At 52.2% G+C, this 27,306-nt stretch overlaps 1 protein-coding gene and 1 long non-coding RNA gene across 2 annotated transcripts in view; one reads left to right on the forward strand and one right to left on the reverse strand.

The window, feature by feature from the left end:
* SORL1 (sortilin related receptor 1) overlaps positions 1–27,306 on the forward strand; it is a 56,439-nt gene that overhangs the window by 12,274 nt on the left and 16,859 nt on the right. The window contains exons 3-31 of the mRNA XM_067310263.1: positions 361–486; positions 1,010–1,171; positions 2,500–2,567; positions 4,203–4,383; positions 6,847–6,948; positions 8,008–8,177; positions 8,470–8,662; positions 8,964–9,081; positions 9,652–9,725; positions 11,384–11,472; positions 11,635–11,813; positions 13,301–13,487; positions 14,577–14,705; positions 14,924–15,009; positions 16,495–16,667; positions 17,513–17,644; positions 18,220–18,311; positions 18,929–19,175; positions 19,649–19,787; positions 20,487–20,660; positions 20,840–20,953; positions 22,166–22,288; positions 22,486–22,605; positions 24,028–24,153; positions 24,373–24,480; positions 24,983–25,114; positions 25,431–25,562; positions 26,239–26,373; positions 26,658–26,813. Of these exons, the coding sequence (XP_067166364.1) occupies positions 361–486; positions 1,010–1,171; positions 2,500–2,567; positions 4,203–4,383; positions 6,847–6,948; positions 8,008–8,177; positions 8,470–8,662; positions 8,964–9,081; positions 9,652–9,725; positions 11,384–11,472; positions 11,635–11,813; positions 13,301–13,487; positions 14,577–14,705; positions 14,924–15,009; positions 16,495–16,667; positions 17,513–17,644; positions 18,220–18,311; positions 18,929–19,175; positions 19,649–19,787; positions 20,487–20,660; positions 20,840–20,953; positions 22,166–22,288; positions 22,486–22,605; positions 24,028–24,153; positions 24,373–24,480; positions 24,983–25,114; positions 25,431–25,562; positions 26,239–26,373; positions 26,658–26,813 (3,967 nt within the window). The remainder of the gene's footprint in view (positions 1–360; positions 487–1,009; positions 1,172–2,499; positions 2,568–4,202; positions 4,384–6,846; positions 6,949–8,007; positions 8,178–8,469; positions 8,663–8,963; positions 9,082–9,651; positions 9,726–11,383; positions 11,473–11,634; positions 11,814–13,300; positions 13,488–14,576; positions 14,706–14,923; positions 15,010–16,494; positions 16,668–17,512; positions 17,645–18,219; positions 18,312–18,928; positions 19,176–19,648; positions 19,788–20,486; positions 20,661–20,839; positions 20,954–22,165; positions 22,289–22,485; positions 22,606–24,027; positions 24,154–24,372; positions 24,481–24,982; positions 25,115–25,430; positions 25,563–26,238; positions 26,374–26,657; positions 26,814–27,306) is intronic.
* Positions 9,099–27,306, reverse strand: part of LOC106490235 (uncharacterized) — a 260,943-nt gene continuing 242,735 nt past the window's right edge. The window contains exons 9-10 of the long non-coding RNA XR_010886282.1: positions 11,482–11,658; positions 9,099–9,162 (exon numbers count right to left, since the gene is read on the reverse strand). This is a non-coding gene — a long non-coding RNA (uncharacterized lncRNA). The remainder of the gene's footprint in view (positions 9,163–11,481; positions 11,659–27,306) is intronic.

The following is a 27,306-nucleotide window of genomic DNA, read 5'->3' on the forward strand; positions in this document are numbered from 1 at the left end:
CTGGCTATAGTCTGTGTAACAGTGACTTATCTCTGCCTTCGTCCAGTATGGCCTCAGGCTTTTATCACTTGCTCTTTTGCTGCACAGTCTGTGGACTATGTAGGAGCCTCGTGTGTTGTAACATCTCTTGACCTTTTCCCTTTATGGAGTACCTCCCTTTTTTCACCTGCCTCTGGCATCCACTGTTCCTGCTGCCCCTTAGAAAGGAGTGTGGGCTTTGGCCTCCCTTTATCCTGCTACTCTGTGGCCTCTTTCACCTGTTCCCCCCCTGCAGTTTCCTGAAATTTTAATAAATAGGAGGAAGAGCCGGAATAGAAACCAGACCTCTGTGCTCCTCATGCTGCAACTACTGCTTTGCAGGTTTACGTGTCCTACGACTACGGGAAGAGTTTTAAAAAGATTTCGGAGAGATTCGGCTTCAGCAGCGGGAACACGAGCGAGGTGGCCATCGCGCAGTTCTACCACAGCCCGGCGGACAACCGGAGGGTGAGAGGAGAAGGGGCCCCAGGAGGCTCGCCCGCAGCGGCCGCGCTCCTGCAGCCCTGCTCGTAGAGCAAAGGCGGTTATACCGCGGTGACCAGGCTTGTACTGACAAAGCCGGCCGTTGGTGGGAAAGGAATAAGCAGAAAGGTATCGCAGTGGCATCCGTAGCATGCTTGCGCCGATACAACTATGCGAGGAATGAGCCGCACGCTCCTTCACTAGTGTCGGTACAGGGCTACAGAGAAAAATATTTATTTAAGCTTTAGCTACACAAAGGTCACGTCTCTTCTCCCTGAGCCCTCCCTAAGGTGAGGGGAGATATCCTCTAGCTGAAGCAGTGGAAGCAGTCACTCTCCCCTTCATGGAAATCCCCCTCCCTAAAGCCAGGCCAAAGCAACAGGGCGGGCGGCAGATTCCTCCCCTCTGGAGTTTTCCCTCCCGAATGCTCCCCGAGGACTCGTGTCTTCCTTAGTCGCCTGCTAGACTGAGTTCTGCTCTGATGCCCTGTCATTCCCTCTCTTCCCAGTATATCTTTGTGGATGCCTTCGTCCCGTACATCTGGATCACCACTGACTTCTGCCACACTGTTCAGGGCTTCTCCGTTCCCTTCAGAGCGGCAGACCTCCTCTTGCACAGCCGGAGCCCGAACCTGGTTCTGGGCTTCGACAGGTCGCATCCCAACAAGCAGGTGAGCACGTCTCGTTAGACGGGAGGGCTGCGCAGGCGGCTGCTGGGGTCGCCTGCCTGAAGCGTGCCGTTCCTGTCCGGAGCCGGTGGGATGATGCTCTTCCCTTTGCCATCCGCACTCTTTCCCTAAGGCAGTGATGGCTGTTGTGTTCAAGTGCTGGCTTTCTGCTGGTGCCCTGTTACCCCTGAAGTGCTACACGCTCCTATACAGGGTGCCAAGGGCCACGCTGCTTGTCCTGGAAAGTCCTGTGGGTTTGTGCTTTGCTAGACCCCTGCCAGGGAGGGTTTCTCTTCTCAGACTACTGCGTGCAGAGCTATCCCAAACTGGCCGGGGCATCTCCCTCACGTAGGGCAGTCGATCTACTGACCTCTTGTGCAGCCAGGAATATCATATCTGCAGGACCGCTGCCTTAAAAGTTCCCTCTCCATTTTCCTTCGTGTGCGCTGGTCCTTCATGTGCGCTGGTCCTTGACCCTGTCAGTCTCCCCAGACTATTTCAGTCGTAACTCACAGCAGAGCCCTGCCAGCTACAGCAGCGGTGACCTTTGGAGGCTTCATGCCTGCCTGCGTGGTGCCTTCCAGACCGGGACAGAGCGAGCCAGGAGCAGTACCTTTTTTTTAGCCGACTGTTAGATTGGACGTTGCGGCTGGAGTCTCGCCGGCCATATGTGCCTGCCAGCAAAAATGAGCTGCAAAAATGGCAACTCAGATGCCAACACAGTGCTGGGGAAAAATAGGGCAGCTTTCGGGCACACAGGCCCGCTGAAGAAGGGGTCTGGAGAAGGGCTGATGTGCCTGCAGGCTTGTGTGTTTTCCCTGTGACTTTCGTTGGTGCAATAGAAGATATTATCTCTGCTTGTGAACTTTGCCTTACTCATGTTCGCAGCTCTGCCGCAACGCTGTGCCGTTGTGCTTGGCATTGTAACCGGCTCCGAGACGGAGGCAGCTCTGCCCAGATATTTACCTGTGCTCTTGCACTTCATGAGTACATTAGAAAAAGTTATTTCTATTTCCAAGCTAGTGTAAAACCGAGTGGCTCGACAGGCAGCAGGAAATCCTTGTGGTATTGAGGGGAAGTCATCTCCTGTTCATGTTATTCTCCTGTAGCTGGGAAGCTTGCTGTTGCTCCAGGCAGCTGCCGTGTGAAGAGGCGTCGTGGAAGTAGCGCGCGGTTTTGCAGTGTACACGCAGCCAGGCTGCCTCTGCTGCCCGAGGTTTGGTGTCCTAGAGGAGTCCGCCTTTTCGGCCGTGCAAGCTTTGAAAATCACTGAGGCCTGCGTGGCTGCAGGACACAAGTCCCACTGGTATCTCTGATCTTTTTAATTGCAGCTCTGGAAATCAGATGATTTTGGCCGGACGTGGATAATGATTCAGGAGCACGTGAAGTCTTTCTCGTGGTAGGTATCGCACCTTTGTGTTACTGCCAGCCTCCGTCTCCCCTGGGCGTCCCCCCTTGCAGCATTCAGCTCTTCGCTCTTTGCCTCATTTGCTGCCTTGCACGAGGCAAGGAGCGGGGTACCAAACTCTGCTCCAGCGCTGTCCCTCTCCTCTCCTCTCCTTCACCGTGTCCCCAGCAGGGCAGCAGAGACCATTTATGGGCTTCGGCACAGAGGGAAGGCTGTCGGGCACACGCTTGCTTTCTGCTGCGTTGGCCGAAGCCCCTGCGTCGGCGCGTACCGGGAGGGCTGAGCGGCGCTGCGACGTTTTGGACGTGGGGCCGGGTTAGGGCTCTCGCGGCGGTGCGGTCAGGGAACCGGGCCTTCCCCCTGTTTGGGTGGTCCCGGGGCTGTGCTGCTCTCCCGGGCAGATGTGGTTTCCTTCTCGCTTTCTGCCTCAAAGCGCCGCGCTGTTCTGACGTGTGCTGATGCCTATCTGCTTTTTATATGCAATATTACAACCGAGATCTGAGAGGCAGGTCTGGAGGGAGCGTTTTACGCTTCTTTGCAGGAAACTCTGCATTGCAACTCCCGTTAAGACCAGGGCTTAGACTTCCACAGAGGTGGGATCTGGACTCTAACGTGACCTGCCAAAAGCGCCTTGAGACCACTCATTGCCCATCCATTTCCTGCTCTCAGCTCGCACAGACACTCGCTTGTGGCCCCCTGACTGACTAGGCGATGAGTTTTGGTAGTTTCTTTTGCCTGGTCATGTCAGTTATATTCAAGATTTAAAAACCAGCCTGCACTATTCCGTTCTCTACCATCTCGACTGGCCTTGCTGAAGGAGGTTACATGCCAAAATAGAGGGCAGGGGCTTCTACCTAGCAGATTATTTTCCTTGCGTGTTCAAAGCCGTATCACAGTAGCACTGTGTCACCACCTTGCTAAAGCTGCCTGAGACAGACCGTCACTCGGGGCTGTGTCTAGGTGTCCCTGTGCTTGAGTGGTGGAGTCCTAGGGCTCCCTTGTGTGAGATGTTGCAGGGACTCGTCCCCTGGCCTTCTTGGCAAAACCGCTAGTCCCAGGCTCACCATCTTTCCTGGCCTCCGTGGAAATTGCCTTCTGGCAAGTCAGCTGTCTCTAATATGCAAGGACAGTGCTCAGTTCCCCTTCTGCTCTTTATCTCCACCATCTCTGTAGTTTAACCACAAGCCTTGCAGCATTCAAACTTGCAGTTTCATCTAGATTTCCAGCTCATCTCTTCAAGGTCACATAAGAAGGGACATAACTAAACAATCAGAGTTTGAAAGAGCTCCAAACCAACCAGTCTTGACTTTAGCTAATGCAAGAAACGCAGAGATTCGGATAAAACAGTGAGGTACGCGCACCCCCACACATATATTCCATTGCATTCCATAAATCAGATCCAGTCCCTCTTTCCTAGGGCTTTTCCAAATTTCCGGCAGGCGATGCAGAACCTTCTCCTTCCCCACGGCTTGTTCTGTGACTCAGAGCCAAGCTGTGCTCTGACCTCCTCGCTGGTCCTTGCACGCTGACCCCATCTCTTGTTAGTGCTTTGCTTTTTGCTACCCGCTGCCTTCTGCATTGTTGGGTCCGTGTGCAGATAATAAAACACCTTTCTTTTTTCCCCAGGGGTGTTGAGCCTTTCGATAAGCCAAATACGGTGTACATAGAGCGGCACGAACCTTCCGGGGCTTCGACTGTCATTCGCAGCACTGATTTCTTCCAAACCCGAGAAAATAAAGAGATAATCCTGGAAGAGGTTGAAGACTTCCAGCTCAGGGACAAATATTTGTTTGCCACAAAGTCTGTGGTAAGTATCAACGGAGTAAATCACTGCTGAGGGTGACGACTGATGCTTCAGCAGCCTTCTCGAGCTTCTCTCTGTGTCACTGGGATGGCCCTTTTTGATAAACCGTATTTTGTCAGGCTTAGCTAGGAGAAGAGCAAAGGCACTTCCTTTGAGCTCCGGAGGCCAAACAGAAACTCTGTTATCAACCCAGACAGTCATGTGGAAGGAATCTAGCTGCACCGCGCTGAGGGCCTGATGCTCTCCCTCGATTAGCAGATTAAAGGAAGTCAAACAGAGCAGCCTGTTAACACACAACTGTCTTCGCCAGCGCGGGCAGCAGCTCTGCTTTGAACCGGGACCTGTGTCTAAAATACGACAGGAGCCTTTCCTGAGGATGACGCTCCTGCCCGTTGTATCCCATGGCCTGCAGACCGCACGTGCGGTTTGTCGGACTGTCTGAAGCTGCCTTCCTCACTTGGCCCTATGCTGCAGCAGAGAGAGCAACCGCTACAGATCCCGCTCCCCCAGCAGGGCTTGGAGCAGCAGCGTTTTCATACACTTCGTTTCAGCAAGTTAGGCAGAAGTAGGTCAGGCTGCAAAATGCTGAAACCCCGGAAAAAACAAAAGACGCCTGCAAAGGAAGGCAAGGCGGGGGATCACAGGGGTGCAGGGTGGCAGCGAAAGGACAGGGAGGGGAAGGGCCTTGACAGCGCTTCGCTTAGGAGACTGCTCGTCAAAAGGGATTACAATCAAGAACGGACCAGGTCCAGATAGTCTAGCTTACTGCGGTCTGGTAAGAGAGCTGGCATTTTAGTTTGCTTTCCTAAGCAAAGAGGATGTAAGTAAGTGAATAAAGGCCGTCTTTCTGTCCTGCTGCAATCCAGGCTTTCTGAAGCTGTTGGCCAGTTTCAGACAAATGTGAAAGAAAGATGACATGGAGCACTTTATCTGTGCTTTCACTGAGGGAAAGTCCTCTACAGGTGGTCAGAGAAAGTGCATTGGGAAGGGCCACTGTGTTCATCCTAGAATTTAAGGAACGTTTTTCTTTTTAGAAGATGCATGCATTGCTTTTTCCCCCTGCTGCTGCTGTCGAGTCTTTTTTAACAAGTCCATTGCCATTAAACCATTTAGTGTTTTGTAGGCAGTTAGCTCTGACCACCGGTTGTGCCTGAAGTTAATGCAGGATGTGTTTGAGGAGCACTTTCAGTTTCTCAGAGTTATCTCTTGCAGATAGTCTACAACTTTTAGAGCCTGTCAGCCTGGCATTTTGCCCAATCTGAAGCCCGCTGTGGTCTGGAGAGGATTTTATCTAGGTTTACTGTTGGTGTGAGGTAAAAATGCAGGGGATGGTATCTGTCTCTGCAGAGAAACAACCCCGTGCAAAAGCCAGACTCAGGAGGCAGAGCCCTAGAAGTGTGAAACAGGACCGAAAAATCATCACCTTTTAAAGCATGAACTAGATTTGGGGATTCTTCCAAGCTGCTTCCTCCTTTGGAGAAAGGAAGTTAGCTGGGCTGGATCTCGCATCTGAAAAACCCTGAAGCTGAGGTGGTCAGATATCCCTCTATTGGGGATCGAGTGCCTTGCACAGAGCCTCGGCTCCGGCCGAAGCCGTGCCGGGTGAGAGCTCGGCGCAGGAGCCCGTGGCAGGCGTCTCCGCGGCAGAGGCCTCCTGACTTCTGTTCCTTTCTGTGGGAGTCCCGGTTGCTTAGCAATACAGACCCTGGGAAAATGAGGCCACTTATTTTTGGAGCCTAAATCTGGGTTTAGGTTCTTACCATAGGCATCCCATGTGAAAAATGTTGCCCCCACTTTTTTCCCCCGCCTCCTCTTAACACTCGTGCCTTTTAATTGCTGCAAATCATTAAGAATGAGAAGGAAAGTGCAGAACCTGCTATGCAGAAAAAGAAGGAATTAAAACCAGCCTTCTTACCTCCGCCTGACCTGGCAAGAAGGACAGTGGGAGGAAAGCTCCCATTTACCTGATGCTAATCAGCCGGGAGCCAGTCTTTCCAGCTTCCAGGATGCTGATAAGGACAATCAGCTACTTAAAGATACAGAAACCTTGACCTGTGCTGGTGTCTCTGGGAATGGCCAGGATGAGCTGCAAGGGATTCAAGTTCTCTTGTAGGACTATGTGAAAATAGGGATTTCTAAGGCCTCTCTCCCCTTCCCCGGCTCTGGCCACACTTACAGCAATAGGAGTGAGCGACTGGGCTCCCTCCTAATAGTCACAGAGGTCGCAGGGCTTTTGCACTGTGCCCTTGCCCGGAGAGGAGCTAGATCCCTCTTACATGCTTTTTGGCTGAGCTCCGGGGCGTTGTGCTTTGGTGCTGCGCAGGGGCGGGGGGCAGCACGTGCTTGCTTGCTTCCTGGCTATATGGCTTGTGGATTTGCCCCAGTCTGCCTTTCGGCTGTTATGGGAGACTAGCGTGATTTGGGGGATGAAGCCTATTCCTTACGTTTCCCTCTGCTCTTCTGCAGCGTTTATCAGGCAGCTTGCAGCCGGCCTCGGTGCAGCTCTGGGTGTCCTTCAACCGCAAGCCGATGCGAGTGGCCCAGTTCGTAACCAAGCATCCAATTAAGGTAAGTGGGGTTTTCCAAGACGACCTCCTTACCTTGCCCTTTACCAAGGACACCCTCGGATGTGAAGGGCAGGTCTGCATTTTAACCAGACACCACGAGAGTGAGAGCTTGGAAGGACCCTCGTTTTACTCCGCACGCGGTTCAGGGGTTTGGCCCCTTTGCAACAGAGCGAAAGCTAATATGAAAACAATCTCACGGTTTAAGCAAAGGTAACTTTATTCAAGCGAATCATGTATTATTTGCCACAATGACATGTACTTGAAGGAGCAGAGGGACTCTTCTGGGCTAGTACTGACTCGGGTATGCATCTCTCTGCAAAGAGACAACCTCTGGCTTCTTCCCAAGCTCGTGACGGTGGCTGGGAGCAAAGCCTAGATTTGCAGAGAGGGGTTGATCTCAGTGCTTCATACCTTGGCTCTGCTTTCGGAGAAATGAGAGCCTCCCCGTGGCACGGGGTGCTAGGTCGCTGAACGTACATTGGTTCCACCAGCACAAGCTGGCCCCAAACGTCTGTCTCTTCTGCAGACAGAAGATGCCCAGTGGGACAGCCAAGGTTTATAAAGAGTCTGTGATACTCCTCCAGCAAGGAGGTGTATCCAGACGTGCTGCGGCTTCCCCAGGCAGGCAGGGACGGAGGAAAGTCCTAGTGATGTTCTTGGCACTTGGCAGACAAGTGGGGTGTGTTTCCCACTGCGAGGCACCCTAGGCCTGCTTCGGGTTCAGCCGGAAAGAGATCCGGCACCGATGGGGCTTGGCAAGCTGGGCTGCGTGGGAAGGATGCTGAGGACACTGCAGCGCTGAGCTGCTCTCGGGCGGCTTTGCCAGGGATTTGGGCTTTGAGGAGAGGTGTGGAGGGCAGAAAACAGAGATCTCTGGTAGAGAAATGCAAGGGAGAAAGCAGAGGGAAGATACGTGCTTGCAAGTGGAAAAACCAAAAAAGGGTGGAAGGAGGAATTACTTTTAGCTATCTAAGAGGAAACACTAAATCAACCGATAAACAAACCCTGTTTGTATGCCTACGCATATAAAGCCTGCACATCTGTCATTTACGTCCCAAAGGAGTATTACATTGCCGATGCATCTGAGGACCAGGTGTTCGTGTGTGTCAGCCACGATAACAACCGTACCAACCTCTACATCTCGGAAGCAGAAGGCCTGAAGTTCTCCCTGTCTTTAGAAAACATACTCTACTACAGCCCAGGAGGAGCAGGGAGCGACACCTTAGTCAGGTAACCTCGGATGCATTGACTTGTGATAGGGCCTCAGGGCTGTGTGGCTTGATGGTAGAAGTCATGTTATCATCTCTATTCATCGTACCTGGCGCAACATGTGGGGGGCTTTGAAGTGTATGAAGGCTGGGCGCAGTAAAAGTGGCTGGGGGAAAGAAAAATATTGCCCAAAATCTCCTTTAGGAGCTTTTTGCTGCTTTTATCAAAGTATTCGCTCGATCTGCAGTCTTTTCCCACTCCCGAATCCACCGAGGCCTGGGACTGATGGTACCACACATGCATGTCCTTGCAGGTATTTCGCCAACGAGCCTTTTGCAGACTTCCACCGGGTCGAAGGCGTGCGGGGTGTCTACATCGCCACCCTGATAAACGGCTCGTTCAGCGAGGAGAACATGCGGTCCGTCATCACCTTTGACAAGGGGGGCACCTGGGAGCTGCTGCAGCCGCCGGCGTACACGCGTTACGGCGAGAAGATAAGCTGCGAGGTAACGCTGAGCAGAGCCGGCTCACTGGGCAAAGGGCGGAGGGACTACCAGAGAAAAAGGACCCTGTAAAAGAGATGGAAATGTCAATCACAGCGGGGGAAATGACAGCAGAGATCGGCCTGAAGCCATCTCAGGCGAAGCTTTAGCCCCGCCAAGACAGCGACAAGGTTCCTCTCGACTAAAAGGATTTCGCTCCTTGTCCGTCTTTCAAAACAGATGCTGAAAGTGCCGGACCGGATGGGACAGGGGCACGGGCAAATGCAGGATGAAGGGTTAACATCAATGTGCTTTGCTTTTCCAGGCTTCTCAGGGCTGCTCTCTCCACCTGGCCCAGCGGCTGAGCCAGCTGCTGAACTTCCAGCTGCGTAGGATGCCCATTCTCTCCAAGGAGTCGGCGCCGGGACTCATCATCGCCACCGGTACTGCTCTCCTCCTCGGAGCCACGGACGGGCTGCAGGGCCTGTTGTTCGGAGGACATTAAGACCGTGGCAGCATCTAGTCTGTATAAGTAGTAAAAATAGAGAGTTTATAAAAGTTCAATCAGACTGTGTGTTTTGCCATCTCTTTCTCATCTGCAGTCCTGGTACAGTGATTACGGCATGTACGTTTTACTGCACCATGGTGACATTAGCAACCGTCCCAGTTTCAGTCTGTTCCTCTTTCCTGCCACTATCCAACTGAGGGGTTTCCTACAAGTACAGAAATTAACGTCTGTCTCGTCTTTTTATTGTAGAAAACAATTTATGGAACATTTGCAAAACCGAGGGCAAATTTTGTTTTATCATGTTTATAGCCATATGTTTCTCCCCAGCTGCTTTTAAAACTTGTAATAGTCTTTAAAATAGGCAGGAATTGGTTTATACTGTGAAAAATCAACTCCTCAATCATTGCCATTTTACTCACCGAGAAAAATAGTTTAGAGGTGGCTGGCTTCATTTTAAGCAATTGCTGTGTATACCTCACGGGGAGTGATTTTCTCCTTCTCTTAGGCTCTGTTGGCAAGAACATGGCAAGGAAGACCAACGTGTACGTCTCGAGCAGCGCTGGAGCACGGTGGAGAGAGGTAAGGGCTGCCTAGCCCCGGGCCATTTGCCTGCTTTTCTCTCTGGGATTTCCCTCCTCAAAGGCAGGCACCCCGAACCCCAGACCTTCAGCCTGCAAGAGCGTCTGGAAAGCCTCTGGCTTCTTCCAGAAAAACGAGATGTTGTTCTCAGTTTCTGGGGAGTTGGATGCTGTTTACTAAGTGGGTGTTCTGGGCTGCAGCGGTATTTGTGGCCTGCCTGTACATTTTGATGCGAGTGTAATATGGTATTTCGACATCTGTAAGCTATTTAATCCTGTGAATTCAACGGCCGCCTTTTCCTCCCAGTAAGTGCTGTGCGGTCTGGGTTAACATCTGGGCGGCTGGAGCGGCAGTGGGGACATGCCACAGGTCCGGCCGCTGCCAGAGCCCGACAGGGTGCAAAGGCTGCCCGGCGCCGGGAGCGCGGGCGCCTCCGAGCTTCAGCTGGGAGAGCCTGGGGGGACCCGGCGTCTCCCTCTGTGGGGCCATTGCACCAAGATAGAAGCGCGCACAGCCGGGGAAGGATATCCAGAAAGCAGAGATTTTCATGCTAAAACCTCCCCAGGCTCACAGACAGTTTTCTGTAGAAGTGCAATTAAAATACGCTGAGAAAAAGCGATCTTACAGTTAGCAATGCTGAGCTCCTGAGTTACTCAGCCTCTCTGTGTGCTGAGCAGAGGTGCGGAATGACCCAACACTGATTCTTCAGCTGTGAAATAGTAATACGGCTTTTTCCTCGTGGTTTTTGGCAAGCAGCTGCTGAAAGCAGGCTGGAAGGCTTCTTGGCCTCCAGATCACTCGTACGGTCTCAAAACGCAAAAAGAAAGAAACAATATATGCAGTGCCCTTTGCAAGAACGTCCCCAAGCGCATTAGTGTGTACTACTAGCAGAGTCGAGCACGTTCATGGTTTCTGTTTTCATCCTGAGCTGCTCTGAGCCCCCCAGCTAGGAAAGCAAAGGTGATTTTCTGTTGGTGGTCACTAGCTAGAGCAGGAGGTGAGTGTGAAATACAGCAATTTTCTTACTGGGGGTGGATGTGCAAGCTGTCTCCAGGGAGTGTTTTTTGCATGCCATGGCCCCGTTTATCTCTCGGTGTTTAAAAAGCCTCACAGACTGAAAAACAAAACTTATCTGAAGTCTTAGGAAGGCAGCAAGTCCCTGATGAGCATTCAGAAAGCTTTGCAGACAAGAATTGCAGGCTTAGAGGGGGAGAGATTGATTCTGGTTTCATGTAACGGCACTTTTTCAATTAGTTCTTACATTAGCATACAACATATGAGGAGGAGAGTCCAAGATACAGTTCTGCTCTTAAACACAGCTATATATTTAGAGAAATTGGGCTGACTGCTCTTGACAACAGATGTTGGCCCATAAACACGTGAATCTCTAGTGCCTCCAGATATTTGGCTCGGCCTGAGCGACCTGAAACGTTAGTACGGGTCAGGAAGCATTTCTGACAGAGCATGCTTTCCAGCAAAGCTTTTCCCTTAATTCAGCATAGCTCTGAGGAGTGTGAGCTAAGCTTTAAGTCGAGGTCCTCCTAGCATGCCTGAGTGAGTCAGGGTCTCTGCAGCTAGGCTTTGAGGTGTGTAATGTTCGGGCACCCCTTATCCTCATGCTCTGGACTTTTTCCCTTTGCCACTGTTTCTCTTCTCAGGCGCTGTCTGGGCCCCATTACTACACGTGGGGTGATCACGGTGGCATCCTGGTGGCAATCGCACAAGGCACCGAGACCGACCAGCTCAAGTAAGTTACCTGGCACGGTGCAGCCCCGCAGCGGGGCCCAGGCTTCCTCCGTGGCAGCGTCCGGCCGGTGGCCTCGAGCAAGCCCTTCCCTTGGCTTGTGCCTCAAGTCCCAGGCTTGGTGAGGACTTTCCCTTTGCAGCTGTCCCAATCCTCTTTCTCCAGGTATAGCACAAATGAAGGGGAAACCTGGAAAACATTCACTTTCTCAGAGAAGCCAGTGTTTGTGTACGGCCTTCTTACCGAGCCGGGGGAGAAAAGCACCATATTCACCATCTTTGGCTCGTACAAAGAGAACGGCCACAGCTGGCTGATACTGCAGATCAACACCACTGACGTGCTGGGTAAGGGGACGGGCGCCGGAGCTCTCGGCTGACGCTGGGTTGTGCATGTGTGACAGCTGTCCTGCCTCCACCCCTTGGCTTTACACTTTAAACACGCAAATAGGCATTCACTGAAAAACAGCTCATCCCCACTGCCCCACATACAGCCCCCGAGCATGACTGTGGATGCAGCTAAGACCTCTACGTATCATCTCCAGAGGTCTTAGAGTGAGGAGGAGTGGGGTGAGGTCTCAGGGAGAGGTTTTCAGAAGCCCAAAGTGACCTAGAGACCCAGGCCATGATCCAAAGCATGTCATCATCTAAGGCTCTTCTAAGACTCCCACCAAAGAGCACAGGAGATTCAATGCCTAAGTAGGAATCGAGAGCTGAAACACCTTTGTAGCTCTTGCCCTCAGCCCCATTCCCTCACGGGACCCAGGAGCCAAGCCTCACGTGCTGCTACCAGCCTGCTGCTCTCCCGAGGACACCTCTGCGGGAGCCGGACCTGCGAGGGGATCTCCTGCTGGGGCTGGGGCTTTCTGCAGCTCTCACATCGGTCCTGCATCCCTCATGGCTCGTGTCCACGTGGAGATGGCTGCTCAAGGCAATCACATTTTCTGTGCTCTTGCCAAAGCCCCCTCCCTCATCACCAAGGGATTTGTTAAAAAGGAAACAGAGCAAAAAAAAAAAAAGCCCTTCTGAAGGCATGTGCCTATGAATGTTTTATAACTGATTTCAGCTTTGATTGCGAGGCAGCGTTTTAATCAAAGAGCAGTTAAACTCAGCAGAGGAATTTACTTCACTAAAATTTTTAACTGACTCCCCTGACGATTTGCTGGAAACGGATCTGTTTGGTAACCAGAATGACTTCATTCAAATGAGGCATTACAAATTCACTGCAGCCGCGCTGGAGCTGCTTGGTGCCGTCCGTCACGGGGAGCCTCGTCTCTTCCCGCTGCTGCGCGCCGCGGCTGCAAGCGCTGGGGCGCTGGCCGGGGCGCCCCGGGTGCCCTCCTCCCGCAGCGCCCCTTGGCTCCCCTGTCGCCTCCTCGCTCCTGGCAGCGCGGGTGGCTTTCCTCCTGGGGTGCAGCCCCGTGTAGGCAGCGACCGTGTGGAGCTGGCGTGCCGCGTGCGCGCACACGAGCTGTCAAGGGCTCCAGCGCGCACCTCTGCATTGATTGCTCGGGGATACTAGGCTGCATGGCTAGGGACTGCCCTTCTCTACCAACAAGCTTTCGAAAAAACAGCTTTTTAGAAAACTGCTGCATGGGTGTAATGCTCGGTCCGCGGCTTTGCACGAGACCTCCTCTGAGAGCACAACTCGCCCCTTCCCTGGAGCTCAGCACGGTGCTGGGCACGGGGCAGGGTACAGCTTCGCACGGCCTCGCTGGGCACACGTCAGCAGCGGGGACAGAGGCAAATCGGAGACTCGCTTGCTTTTAAATCTTCAGTCTTGGTTACCTCAAGGACGGTGCCTTTCATTAACCCAAATTTGCCACTTGTCTTAGGGGTCCCTTGCACAGAAAACGACTACAAGCTGTGGTCACCCTCCGATGAGCGAGGCAATGAATGTTTACTGGGGCATAAAACTGTTTTCAAAAGGAGGACTCCTCATGCGACGTGTTTCAATGGGGAAGATTTTGACAGGCCTGTCATGGTCTCCAACTGCTCTTGTACAAGGGAAGACTTTGAATGGTAAATACCAATTAATTTCTTTTAGTCTGGATTGTAATTCTGAGATAAATATCTGTGACCAATCGCACAAAGTGAACAAACATCCAATTTACTTAGCTCTTTTTATCACTGCTTGATTTTATAGCAAAGAGGAAACTAAATAGACTGAAAACATCCTTTCATTAATAATGGGGCATGAGACTTAATTAATGTCTTTAGAACCATATGGGAGCCTCTGAAAGGTTATAGAAGAGCAAAGTGTTGTTAATCCATCACCTTCTTTCAAATGTTGGAGGACAATTTCCATCACACGTAGAGATCTTCAGCTAAAAAGCTTAGCGACCCTTTAGCCACAGCAATGCAACGCTCCTGCTATATCATTTTGTTATAATTTACACTTTTCTGAAGCTGCACAGCTGTCAGGATTAGGCAGCCTTGCTTTGGCAGTCAAATGCAAAGGTTTGGGGTTACTAAGTGAACTGCTTTTCAGGGACTGGGCTTTCAGTAGAGCTCAGGGCTAGACTGCTTGAGTGCCCAGTACCTGCAATTAAGAACAGAGTTTCAGACCTCCCTATAGATGCCTAGAAACAGACTGAAGAGGAATCTGGCTTGTCATGGGCAGACCAGGGATTAGGCTGGTGGGAGCTAATTTCTGCCTTAGAGTCAAAGCCCTGGAGTGTCTGTAAAGTCAGATTGACATAACCTTTTCCACAGCATTTTCCAAAGAACAAAAGCATTGTAACACCCATTTTACAGCTGGGAAAAACTGAGGCACACCCAGTGAACTAAGACAGCTAGCAGGAGAATTGGGGCTCGAAGCCAGATCTTCAGGAAGTGCTGGCTCCAGTACGGCTTGCTGCCTCATTTACCCTATTCTGCTTGGTCACTAGGAAGCTTATTTGCAGAGTCTTTTTGAAATGTCCCAATGAAAGAAGCTGCCTGGCTGTAAGATGATGCTATTCAGCTGAATGTTGATAATAAATGAATGGCCTTCTGAGATATTTTGCGTTCTTAAAACTTGATTGCAAAAATAGAGGAGAGTAAATAGCCTAGCATGGTGCATTTGTCCCTTCTTTCCCTTCCCTCCTTACATCATTCTTCTCTTGGCAGTGACTTTGGCTTTAAACTGAGCGAGGACTTAGCTTTAGAAGTTTGCGTCCCTGACCCTGAATTTGCTGGAAAGCCATATGACCCGCCGGTACCTTGCCCTGTTGGCTCAACTTACAAGAAGACTCGAGGGTATGTTGTTATACCTGGGAAGGGAACCTGATCTTCTAAATACTGGGATTTATGCTATTGGTGTTAAAAAGCACACAAGTGGCAGTTAATGGAATGCATGTGCAGACATACAGAGCAACATTTAATTTGAAATTAAGAATCGGTGGGTTGTTCTAGCTGCTCATGGTGCTATATTAACAGTTTTCTTGGAGTAAACTGCCTGGCTGTATGTGTTGCAGCTACCGAAAGATCTCTGGGGACACTTGTGCAGGGGGAGACATCGAATCGCGGCTGGAAGGGGAGCTGGTGCCCTGCCCGCTAGCTGGTAAGTGCGTGCAGGATTACCTCGGCCACAAGGCCTTCATTCCTAATGTCCTTGGCTCGTGCCTGAGGGACCACGCATAAATTCCCAGAGGCTTCCCGGAGAGAATCCACAGAACAGGAGCTAAAATGCCTCAATCGGTTAAAAAAAAGAATTAAAAAAAATCTCCTGCCCTGTGTAGGGAAACCCATGTGCAGATACTACCCTGAGATGTGCCACCATGTGCGGCTGAATGACAGGCGCTGGGGACCAGACCAGGGCAGGGGCTGGCCGTTCATGCTGGCCCGCGCATGCCCTGCAAGGCACGGGAGGACGCCAGCAGCTCCTTCCCCTTCCTTCTCCTCTCAAAACGTCCAAGGCACCGAAATGATTTCATGCCCGTGTGCTGCCAATGTTATTTGCATTCTGCTCGTTAAGGCTTTAATTTAATCTGCCGTCATGAGCAGCGTGATTAGCATGCCGCCGCGCGAAAGGGAAGAGGCTGCTGTGAGCCGCGGCTGCCCGGCAGCGCGTCGCTGGCTCGAGCGGCCGGTGGAAATGCAGGCGGTTTCCCCAGGGAGCAGCAAGCCCTGTCAGCCCGAGGCTGCGGTGCGCAGGCCGGGTCTGATACCCGACGGGGGGCAATAGATAATCCAGGGATGAAACCTGGAGAAACTTCCCCTCTGCTGGGATTCACACCAGCACGGTGTTTAGTTTTCCGCTGAGGTTAGGAATCGACAGCGTTTCTCACCCTCTGAGCCCTCCTGAGCTATCTGGAGAGCCGTGTTCGTCGTGCTGCGAAGCGCTCTGCTGCCTGAAAATTAAACCTGCAGCCCCTACCAGCCTGGGCTTTGAAGCGTTGTGTTCCCAGCACATTCGCTGATGGTACTCAGAAACACCCTGGTCTGCACCGCTTTCATGTACAGTATCCGTTTCGTATCTCCATAGGGATGCATCGTCAGTGTTACTGACATTAGCTTTCCTCATTAATAGCATTACTGGAATTTCCTGGTAGCGTGCTAATGCCTGCCAGTCTTCCTCCTAGATGAGGGTCCCGTTATGCCAGATCCTGTGCAAAAACCACCCTGGAATATTTACTGCAGTAAAGGTGTCCCCTGGGACTCACAAAGCTTACATCACTCGCACCTTTTTTATGAGAATTCTGAGGAACAGGAGATCAGTATTTTGTTTTTAATTGGCAGAATGCAAATGTGAAAAGGAAACAGGCAAAACAGTTTTTGCCATTTTTGCCTCCTCTTTCAACCCTCTGCAATAAACAATAGCAGTAGTGTTTTCCTGTCACATGAGTGAATAAGGGGACCCTATGAGGCTATTAGCATTTTCTAATTAACCTAATCCTGTTGAGACAAAGGGCCTTTGCCTCAGTAACACTGAGGTGCTAAAACATACAGTCGGGGGTAGGAGGAAAATACCTGTTATTTGCTTTTTACCCCTCGAGTAACCTAAAAAGCTAGAGGCTTCTATATAACAAGTCCCCTGTTCTCGCAGAGGAGAATGAGTTCATTCTGTACGCTACCCGCTACTCCATCCACCGGTACGACCTCTCCTCGGGCGTCAGCGAGGAGCTGCCTCTGGCCGGGCTGCGAGGGGCAGTCGCCCTCGACTTCGACTACGACCACAACTGCTTGTACTGGGCCGATGTCACCCTTGACATTATACAGGTGAGCAAGGCACTGCCTGCGCCGGGGAGCTCAGAGGTTTGGGTGGCCTAGGTCCTCCAGCAGAAAGCACAGCTCGAGTTCAGACTGCATCGTATCATACCGTATTATAACATACCATATTATAACATACCATATCATATCTTGACCCATATCGTAAGGGTCATTGTCATATGACTGAGCCTCTTACGCAACCCATCTTAGAAGACCTATCTTGACCAGGTTTGTCCCCAGAACCTTTCCTAACATAACGTGTGTCTCAATCCAGTGATTTTCCATTGACTTTCAGTGGTTTATGTGTTTCTAAAATGCTGTAACAAAGTTCCTAAAAGGCAAGAACAAACATCTATTTTCAGCCAGGTGGGAGAGCTCCACGGCTTAAGCTCCCAGCCTGGAATACGCGTGTGCCCGGGGACTGAGAGCATCCCTCCGTGTGAGGCCCGCTCGCCCACTCGGCCTCCTGCAGAAGCAAGGAGTTCCCTTGGCCTCTGTGGTGTTGCGCAGCCAAGACTCAGAAAGGCAGTGCCGAGCACTTTGCGGAGTCTGGCTGTGGATGAACACCGAGAACAGCACCGTGCACAAGATTAGCGTTTCGCCCCGGTGTTGTTAGCCAAAAATTCCTCCTATTCCTGCCGCTGCTCTGGCCGCCTGTCGCCTGTGGTGTTATCGCCTTGCGCTGTGGACACAGGTGCAGGGCAATGGAGCTGTTACATAAGTGCTTTGAAATTCGAGTGCTTATTTTAGGTATTTCTCATTTGTGAGCTCTGTTAAGGCTTGTCTTGCACACTTGACTCTGCTAACCTTGAGGCTGTCAGAGTTTCCTGTTTATTTTATTTTATTTTTTTTAGCGTCTTTGTCTCAATGGCAGCTCTGGGCAAGAAATAATCGTAAGCACTGGGCTGGAAACAGTGGAGGCTTTGGCCTTTGAACCTCTCAGTCAATTGCTTTACTGGGTCAATGCTGGGATCCCAAAAATTGAGGTATGTCTACAACCACCAGTGCTAGAAAGATGCGTTTACATCTGTGTATCTAAGTTGGATGCTGCCCTGAATTCTTATTGCTCGTGTGGCATTACTGACCACCAACCCTCCTCCTGCGGCATGGTATTCCACTTTACTGGGTCTAAATGCAAACAGAGTATGGTACTATTCAGCCCTGCGTAGTTAAACTGATATCAGTTTATGAGGCCAAAATGAGCAGTAGAAATGGGGGAAAAAAACCCAAACAGCTCATTAAGTAATTTACCTGCAATTAATTAAGCTACTTTAGATTGGACCATGTCCTGCGGTACATGGGGCTAGAATGGGTTGTGGTAGAGAGCTGCTACAGCCAGTTGCTCATTCACTAATATAGAAATAGCAATAAATAAACCAGGCCTATCATCTATTATCACTTGCCTTAAGATAACTGCTTCTTCTGCCTGTATATTTTGGATAGCTGTTTTATTAGGGAGCTGTAATTAAATGCCACAGAAGTTCATGCAACTTTAAACAGCGAAACTGCTCTCTATATTGCCAGCAGTGAATACACCCTGCCTTTTTTGTTATTACTCCAGGTTGCCAATCCGGACGGAGACTTGCGACTTACTGTCCTAAATTCCTCGATACTGGAACGACCCAGAGCCCTCGCTCTGGTTCCCAGAGAAGGGTAAGCAAGAGATCACCGTGAATAGTTGGGAGATAATCCGAGACTGGGAGCCGGTTTCTGTTTTAATCAAACTGCTGTTCTCCGACCTGCACATTTCCACTGGTAATAAGTTTTCCTGCCAGTAAAACTGGTCTGGTCAGTGGAGAAAGCTGTGGTGGTATGTGAGGAATTGCGCTGCGCTCAAATTCGAGAACCGAAGGAGAGTTGCGCCTTTTTTGAATACGTCTTTGCTGCAGCCGCTGCTGTGACAACAGTGACAAACCTGAGCTGCCTTTAGCCCTCTTCGCTTGGCCGGTTTGAGCAGAGCAACCACCTCGGCAGCAGCTTCTGCAGCTCGCGCTGCGCTGCCTGCAGGGCTCCGAGCCCTCAAGCAAAGCGGTTTAAAGCTAGGTAACCTGCAGCTACAGCCACACCACAGAAACTGCCACCTAAATATGCCTCTCTGCTGCTGGTAGACCTCCCGGTCACGCTGATTTGAATAGCAAAGAGTTGCTTTTCCAAAGACATGCCCTGCAAGAGACAGGGAATTTAAAGTATTCAAATCTCTGCTTTATAACCTGTTCCTTTTGATGAGATGTTTTGTTACCATTTCGAGTAACCTCTCTGGCTCTTGTCAGGTTGATGTTCTGGACAGACTGGGGAGACTCCAGGCCCGGCATTTACAGGAGCGACATGGACGGATCATCGGCCGGCTGCATCGTTTCGGAGGGCGTGCGGTGGCCAAACGGCATTTCTGTGGATGACCACTGGATCTACTGGACAGAGGCCTACATGGACAGAATCGAGAGGGTTGACTTCAATGGCCTCCAGAGATCCGTGATCCTGGATAGCCTCCCTCACCCCTACGCCATTGCCGTGTTTAAGGTATTTATGCAGGGCCTCTTTTCAAGTAGATGGAGATCTACACAGCATACACGGTCTTAGGCAGGGGGGCTTGGGCTTGAGGAGTGTTTAGCACCCTGGCTCTGGCTCCTGGGAGTGAGAGGGTGATGCTTGCTGTAGTTCTGCTCTGGGCATGTTCAGACAAATCCCAGAAACTAACAGGCAGGTGCAGCCTAATCCAGGACTGAAATCCAACGGGCTCCCAGCTTTTCCAAGCAGCTGCACTGTGATGTCTTCCCCAGATTGTCTGTGACTCAGCAGATGTGCCTTGTGCTCCCGTTTGTGCCCACATCCCATTTCGAGTCTTTCTCATCTTCCTGCCCCTGGCTTTGAGGAGCGTTGCCCTGCAATTCCAGGGTGTTGCAATGGTCTCAGCCCAAATAACTGCTGGCTAGCACTTCTCAGGTGGCTCCACTCGTGTCTCTTTGCACTAAGGAGCAAAGCTTGTGTTTCAGAATGAAATCTACTGGAATGACTGGTCACAGCTCAGCATTTTTAGAGCATCCAAAAACAGCGGCTCAAGAATGGAGATTTTAGTCGGGCGATTAAATGGGATCATGGATATGAAAATATTTTACAGAGGAAAGACGACAGGTAACTCAGTGTGCATGGAGATGATCTTTCCTCAGGATATTGTGACAGGCCGAGTGCTCAGATGGATGGGTCCCATGGCACTGAGTGTGGAAATCCATTTATCCCCCATTTCCACAAGTTCCCAAGCTGCAAGGTCGTCCCATCTCACGTTGCATGAGCCTGAAGGTACTCACCTTCCTGCAGGGCTTTTTAAGTGCTCAGGTGCCCTATTCAGGATCGTGTTGCATTAGCACCGCTTCCTACTTCTGAGCTGCCATGACAGATATTTCCTGTCAGAGAGAAAGAGGACTTACGGCCCTCTCTGTGCTGTGATGGTACCTCCCCGTTTCGGTCACAGACCGTGGCCTTTCCATGCAAAGGAAAAAAAGGCGTCACTCTGGGCTGTGCTTGGGTAGCAGCAGCCCCTGCGTGAGGTATCACTCACTGAAGGGATTGGCATCGCTTTTAGACGGGTTTAAGATCATCAAAGCGCTTTAAAAATCAGCACCATGCAAGAGACTGGGAAGACCATTAAGGCCCTCAATCTCCATGGGAGCAGAAAGCTCTTTGCATTTCTAAGCCCGGCCTCAAAACTTGGCACTGCTGAGCTGGCTCCTAGCCGGGGGCCTGAACCCAGGCAGTGAGGCGATGGGTAAAATTGGTCTTCTTGCCGCGTCTCGTGGCCCTCTGTCCCGACCGTGTCCCTTCGCCTCCTGCCAGGGGAGAACGCCTGCATTGCCAAGCCCTGCAGCCTGCTCTGCTTGCCCAAGTCAAACAACGGCAAAAGCTGCAAGTGTCCCGAGGGCGTCTCCAGCACCGTGCTGCCTTCAGGGGAAGTCAAGTGTGACTGTCCTCACGGCTATGTCATGAAGAACAGCACTTGTGTGAAGGAAGGTAAATCCGTGCTCAATTCTTGTCGCTGCCTTATCTTGGGAGGTGGTGGCTTCTGCCACTTTGAGAGGTCAGCGTGACCTTCCCCGCTGCCCTTTGGGCTAGGAGAAGTACGGCCTCTGGTCCAAGAGCGCGGCACCATGCCTAACGCCGGCCTGTTTGTGCTTTCCCCTTTGCACCAGAAAACACCTGTCTGCCGAACCAGTACAGATGCTTCAATGGGAACTGCATAAACAGCATTTGGCAGTGTGACAACGATAACGACTGCGGGGACATGAGCGATGAGAAAAACTGCCGTAAGTGTCCTGTGATGGCATTCGCCCATCCCAATTTAGACATCCGCTGTGTCGGTGTTGCACCTGAGCTGCTTGTCTAGACTCCCTTTATAGTCACGGGGAGCACGAGGCATGCGGAGGGCACGATTTGTCTCGTCCGAAGGGACACGTCCAAAACTGGTTGCATGAATTGGGCTTGTATTTCATCCTTGCCCAGCTCAGGTGTACAGGTCTCAAGCTCGGTGAGACTGATCCCAGCTTTTGTGTGAGGGTGCACGCTTGTCTTTCGCAGTAATTATCCCCTGAGGCTAATTGGGGGCACAGCTGATGCTGAGGAAAATAGTGCATGCAGAAAGTGCATTTCTGTCTTCATCGTGAGGGCTTGGGCCTCTCGCTGAGCTAATAAATCAAGTTCAAATACAGGAAAGACAGAGGTCACCTTCTCAAGTAAAATTAGGGAACCCAAATGCACATAGGAAGCGCAGCTCTCCCAAGCCGTTGCAGAGCCTGAGGGGTTTGGATTAGTCCGTCATGGAAAGAGGGCCAGGTTTGAAGTTTGGAATCAGTGGAGGACCAGACGTTCCTGGAGAGATGCTCTTTATCCCTGTTTCGTACTCATAAAGAGGTCATTTTCCTGCCTACCCTGAGATACCAGCCAGCAGAGTCAAAACACATCCTTTCCCCGCAGTTTGACCTCACTGAAAGCAAATAAGTAGTAGGAGTGTGGTTTCCCCTCCTGGTTCTGGCTTCGCCGCCTGTCTCGGGACGAGATAAAACCTCTGCAGGCGCCCGTCCCTTGCGTGGGTTGTGCAGGGGGTCGGGGAGCCCTGGCCCCAGAGAGCGAGGCTCCGGCCGAGCCTTCCCCTCCGTCTGGCTGCTCCGTGCCAAGGGCTGCGCTGCCTTTTCCCTCGGTCCCTGCTCCCCAGGCGAGACCAGGCAGCTCTGCAGCCCAGGGCCTGTTTCCTCCTCTTTGCTTTGCCTTGCCTGGAGGGCATTTTCCCGGCTTGCGAGTGGGTGGGATGAGCATCAGCCCATTAACCTCTTCCTGCTCTGCTGTACGAGGTGCGCGTGATAACGATAGCGAAAATAAAACAGTAATGATTCAGAAGGCATGGAGAAAAGCTCTGCAGCCTGCCGTCCCTCCGTCCTGCGCCTCCGTGCGCCGTGTTTGGGTGCGGGTTATCTGACCGCAGCCTTGAACGCCCTCTCTGCCTCTCCTCCCGCCGGCGGCAGCCACAACGGTGTGCGACGCCGAGAGCCAGTTCCGCTGCCAGGGCTCGGGCACCTGCATCCCGCTCTCCTACAAGTGCGACCTGGAGGACGACTGCGGCGATAACAGCGACGAGAGCCGCTGCGGTAAGTGCGGTGCTGCGCTGAGTCGCCCGGTCCTCCCCTCCGAAGCTGTGGGATGATAAGTTGAGGGAAAGCAGAGGCTGGTAAACAGAGCAGGGTGGTGGCTCTTGATCCTTCAAGGCTAGAGGCAATGCGGGAAAAATGCTTTCAAGGCCGGCTGTGCCGCAGCAGCGGCTGAGCCGCGTGTGCCTTGCTCGCAGAGGCCCACCAGTGCAGAAGCGACGAGTTCAGCTGCAGCTCCGGGATGTGCATTCGCCTTTCCTGGATGTGTGATGGTGACAACGATTGCAGGGACTGGTCAGATGAAGCGAACTGCACTGGTAAGCTCTTCGACGGGATCAATAAGCTTCGTTTTGCTAAGGAAAGCGCCGGCTGCGTGTCAGTGAGCGCAGTGATTCCGCTTTGCTTTTTGTTTGCCAGCCTGCGTGGGCAGGCTCGTGTTGTTGGGGCCATCCCCTGGCTGTGCCACCTGCGGCGCTAGCCGTGCCCCTGGAGCGCTGCTGAGCAGGAACCGCTGGGCAGCCCAGCGCGCTTCGCCTCGAAACGGGCTCCCTGGCTACACGGAGGCAGCGAGCGGGCCGGCGTGCGCTGATTGCATGTCGCTGCCATTAAATACAGGGCAGAAAACAGGCGTTTGCTCTGCAGCTTCTCCACAATGAACTGACCTCAGGGCGAGGCAGATTTAGTTCAGAAAGCGGCTCCTCGCCTAAGCAGCCTTATGTTGCCTCTGTGGTTTTGGAAATCTAAACTGGTGGCGTCCCGGGTTTACACCACTCGTGCAGCAAGTCTTACGTCCCCGAGTCTGCTTTTTCTATTTGCATCTGAAAGCCCCAACACTCAACTGTCCTCCACATCGCGGTGCAAAACTGCTGTTCCTGAGCTGCCTTCTAAGCTCGCGCTCAAACGGGGACCGCTTCTCATTAGAGAAGCCAACAGGAAAAAATGTACTGGTCTTTTCCATTAAAATTTTTCTCAAGAATTTGCTTGCTCAGGCTGTAATGTCGGAGCTGTTTGTGCCGGCTGCCGGAGCGGGATGCAGGGCGCCGTGCCAAGGAGCTCCCTTTGGGGCCCCTGCGCTCCTGCGTGCTCAAACCACCGCGGAGCCTCACCTGCCTGGGGCATAGGAGGTTTAAAGCATTTCTCTGGGGATCCTGGTCGTTAGTATTCTGCGAGCGTGGCTGTGTAAGAAGGTTTAATTTATATTGGAATCACTTATCTCTCATATGAGTTTCTCCCGAGAGAATTACTACAGGAAAGGAACCTACTTCAAAAAGCCTATCGGGTTTGTTAAGCCTAAAGTTGAAATTATCTAAGAGGATCACAATTATTTGAGAAACATTTCATCTGACTCCACCAGCTGCATTTATTGCTCTTATCTAAAATAATTACATTTCATACTGAATACTTAATAGAATATTACTGCCACAAGATTGTAGTATTCTGAAATATCTGCAAGCGCATGTCACTAGCTAACCTAAATTAAATTGCATGCTACTGAATTTAAGTTGAACACTGCTTTTCTTCTAGATAATGATGAGTGCTCTCCTGGTTTGAGAGTGGTATTCGTTTTTAAGGGGACACCGTACGTTAGGCTTCAACCAATTTAAACCATAGGCAGGCATTTTCCCAGCAGGAAAGGAGCGGGGGCGCATCCCCGCAGGGCCCGGGCTGAAGCGTGCCGCAGCGAGGCGGCAAGCTCGGCGGGGCGCTGCGCTCAGGCGCCCTTGCCGGTCTGCTTTCAGCAGTGTCCCACACCTGCGAGGCCTCCAGCTTCCAGTGCCAGAACGGCCACTGCATCCCGCAGCGGTGGGCCTGCGACGGCGACGCCGACTGCCAGGACGGCTCCGACGAGGACCCTGCCACCTGCGGTAAGGCGCGCTGCTCGCGGTGCAGGGGAAGGGCCGGCGCGCGAGGGATCGCTACAAAACCGGTGAGATAAAACCGTAGCAAACTCGGGGAGACAACTCCCATCCCTCCGAAAGAGGACAGACACGGCGAGGGGAGGGGATTTGGGTTGCGCTGTGGGTTTTTATCCCTAATTAAGAGCAGCTCTATAAAAAGCCACAACACTCAAATCTGAATTTCAGAAAAGAAGTGCAACGGCTTCCAGTGCCCGAATGGTACTTGCATCCCAACCAGCAAACACTGCGACGGCATCAACGACTGCTCCGACGCCTCCGACGAGCAGCACTGTGGTGAGTCCCAGGGGCCGCGGGGACCTGGCAGGACCCCAAGAGCAAAACCAAAGCATCAGAGGGATGCCAGAGTACAGTATCTGGACTTGCCGCCTTGCCAAAGCCTGTCTCGCCGAGAGGAACAACACCAATGAGCTAATGGGAAAGCCTTAGTTAGCATTCATTAGCCCACTGGGAAATCTGCTCCTCTATGCTTGTTGGTGAAAGGCTAAGTAGGTGGGACAGCGCAGGGGAAGGAGGGTAGACTGGCAGGAGCTATATTCGGGGACGTGCCCAAATCCTGCCTAATGCCTCTGCCAAGCTGCTCGTACCAGGATGCGTTACTGGGCGAGGGCAGTATGCATAGATACGGAGCTCAAACTATTTGTCATGGAAACTTTCTGCGCCTTTATGAAATCCGGCCCCTGCGCTCGACTGTGCAAATCAAAGAGGGTGGTTGTGGTATTGCTTTCCCCCGCAAGGAGCTGCCCTTCCCTCCCTTTCTGCACCCCGATTTCTGCAGAACCCCTGTGCACCCGCTACATGGATTTCGTCTGCAAGAACCGGCAGCAGTGTTTGTTCCACTCCATGGTGTGCGATGGCATCGTCCAGTGTCGGGATGGCTCGGATGAAGATGCCAACTATGCCGGATGCTGTAAGTGTGACGGCGTGCTCTTGCCTTGGGCTTAGAAGGCAATCTCACAGCACTGTGCAAAAGGAGGGGTTGATAGAGAAGGAAACCAATGCACAGAGAGGAGAGTGCCTTCCCCAGGGTACCCAAAAGCCAAGAGGTCTCCTAAGAGGTGGCCCTGGACTACAACAATTTGCTTTTAAGTCCCTGGCTGCTTTTTGGTGTGCTCCTTCCTCTCTCTGGCATGATGAGCTTCCCTCAGGCCCTTAATCCTCATGCTAAACCTCTGCTGAAGAGCAGCTGGCTCCTGGGTGGACAGCTTTCCCCTGTCGCCCTGCAGCCCAGGACCCCGAGTTCCACCGCACCTGCGACCAGTTCAGCTTCCAGTGCCAGAACGGCGTGTGCATCAGCCTGGTCTGGAAGTGCGACGGCATGGACGACTGCGGTGACTACTCAGATGAAGCAAACTGTGGTGAGCGGTACCTCAAGGTCCCCTGTCACCCCAGCTCCAGCTCCCTTTGAATTTGGGGAGCATAAAAAGCACTAGCTTCTTCACGTTTTATATGCACACCCATGCATATATGTATATATGTATACATGGATGTGTATCATGTTCCACTTACGCACTGCACAGTGTTTTACCTAGAGATCAGTATCATTTTCCTCATGTTACAGGTAGACTGAAGCACACTGAAAGTCTGATTATAGAAGGCACATATTGCAGTTGACTAAAAGTCATACAAGAAAATATTTACTCCACAGATTCCCTGCCTGAGGCAGACAGGCAGCTTACAGCCAAACTCAATATTTAGCAATGATCCCTAGGCAGCTTCGGGAGCCGTGCGCAGGCAGCTGAAGCAGCTGTGTGCTCATTTCGTGATGGCTGGCTTTGCCTCTCCGTTTCTGCCGTGCCCTGCCTGCATTTCAGCAGCCAGCACTTTGCGTCTGAGATCTGGCATCCGGCACGCTCGGGGTGCTGCATAAATAGCAGTGACAACAGGCTAATGAGAGCTGTGAGGGATGGGGATTAGGCGGCTGGAGAAGAAGGGCCCTGCCTGCACTGCTCTGAGGGAGGGTGATGCTCCTCTGCTGAGCTGAAACCTGCTCAGGAAGCACGGGGGCTCACGGGACTCTCCTCTCCTTGTCAGAAAACCCGACGGAGGCCCCCAACTGCTCTCGGTACTACCAGTTCCGGTGCGGGAACGGCCACTGCATCCCCAACAGGTGGAAATGCGATGAGGAGAACGACTGCGGCGACTGGTCTGACGAGAGGGAGTGTGCGGGTACGGGCGCGCGGGCTGTTTGCAGGAGCAAAAAACCCTGTGCCTGGGGGCTGCGGGAGCCCTCTCATGCGCCAGGACCTTTGCACGTCTGCCTCCTTGCAAGTGCTGATTAGGAGCTTTGCAGATCCTGCACGGATAAAAGTACCGTGCTCGTAATGTCTTGTCTGCCCCCTCCTCGTTCTCCCTGCCCATCGTGGCTTTCGGGCTGCTAGGAACAGGCACAGCTTACAGCATGCGTGCAGAAATGGGCCGGGAAAGATCAGCTCTCGCTGTTGTATTTTTAGGTTCTCCAGTTCTTCCCATTACTACATCGATCCCACCAACATGTTTGCCTAATCACTTCCGTTGCAACAGCGGGGCCTGCATCATGAACAGCTGGGTCTGCGATGGATACAAAGATTGCACAGATGGCTCCGATGAGGAAGCCTGCCCTACTTTACGTAAGGTTTTCTCTTCCTTCGCCCCTTTCCCTTTTCTGTAGGATCACATCTGCAAGGGCTGTAGGCCTTTAAGTCTCAAATACTTGCCAAATTATTAAATTATGCGTTGGTGTCAGAGCCCACCACCTCTTCCCTCCCTGGAGTCACACCTGCTGACGCCAGCAGAGCAACGGGTCCAGCCTTCCCCCTAGAGCCTGAGTCAATGCAGGCACCGCCACTGCTGCAGCAGTCCAAACTGGGCTGTTCAAGCCCTTGCCGCAGCTTCTTGGGCTGCGTGCGGGAGCGGAGGCTGGGCTGAGACCGTCAGCCAACGTGGGGGGCAGGTCCGTGGGGGCGACTTTTCGGCTCACACCTCCGCTGAAGGTAGAAGCCAGCCCTCCCTGCCTGCCGTCCTGGGTGAGGCCAGCGGGGCTCCGAGCTGATGCCGGTAACCCATCCATCACTACCCCAGCGCCAGCATCCCCCTTTCCCGGCTGGCTTTAGAGCCGCGAAA

Source organism: Apteryx mantelli, chromosome 23, assembly GCF_036417845.1.
Source record: "Apteryx mantelli isolate bAptMan1 chromosome 23, bAptMan1.hap1, whole genome shotgun sequence".
NCBI classification, from domain to species: Eukaryota; Metazoa; Chordata; class Aves; order Apterygiformes; family Apterygidae; genus Apteryx; species Apteryx mantelli.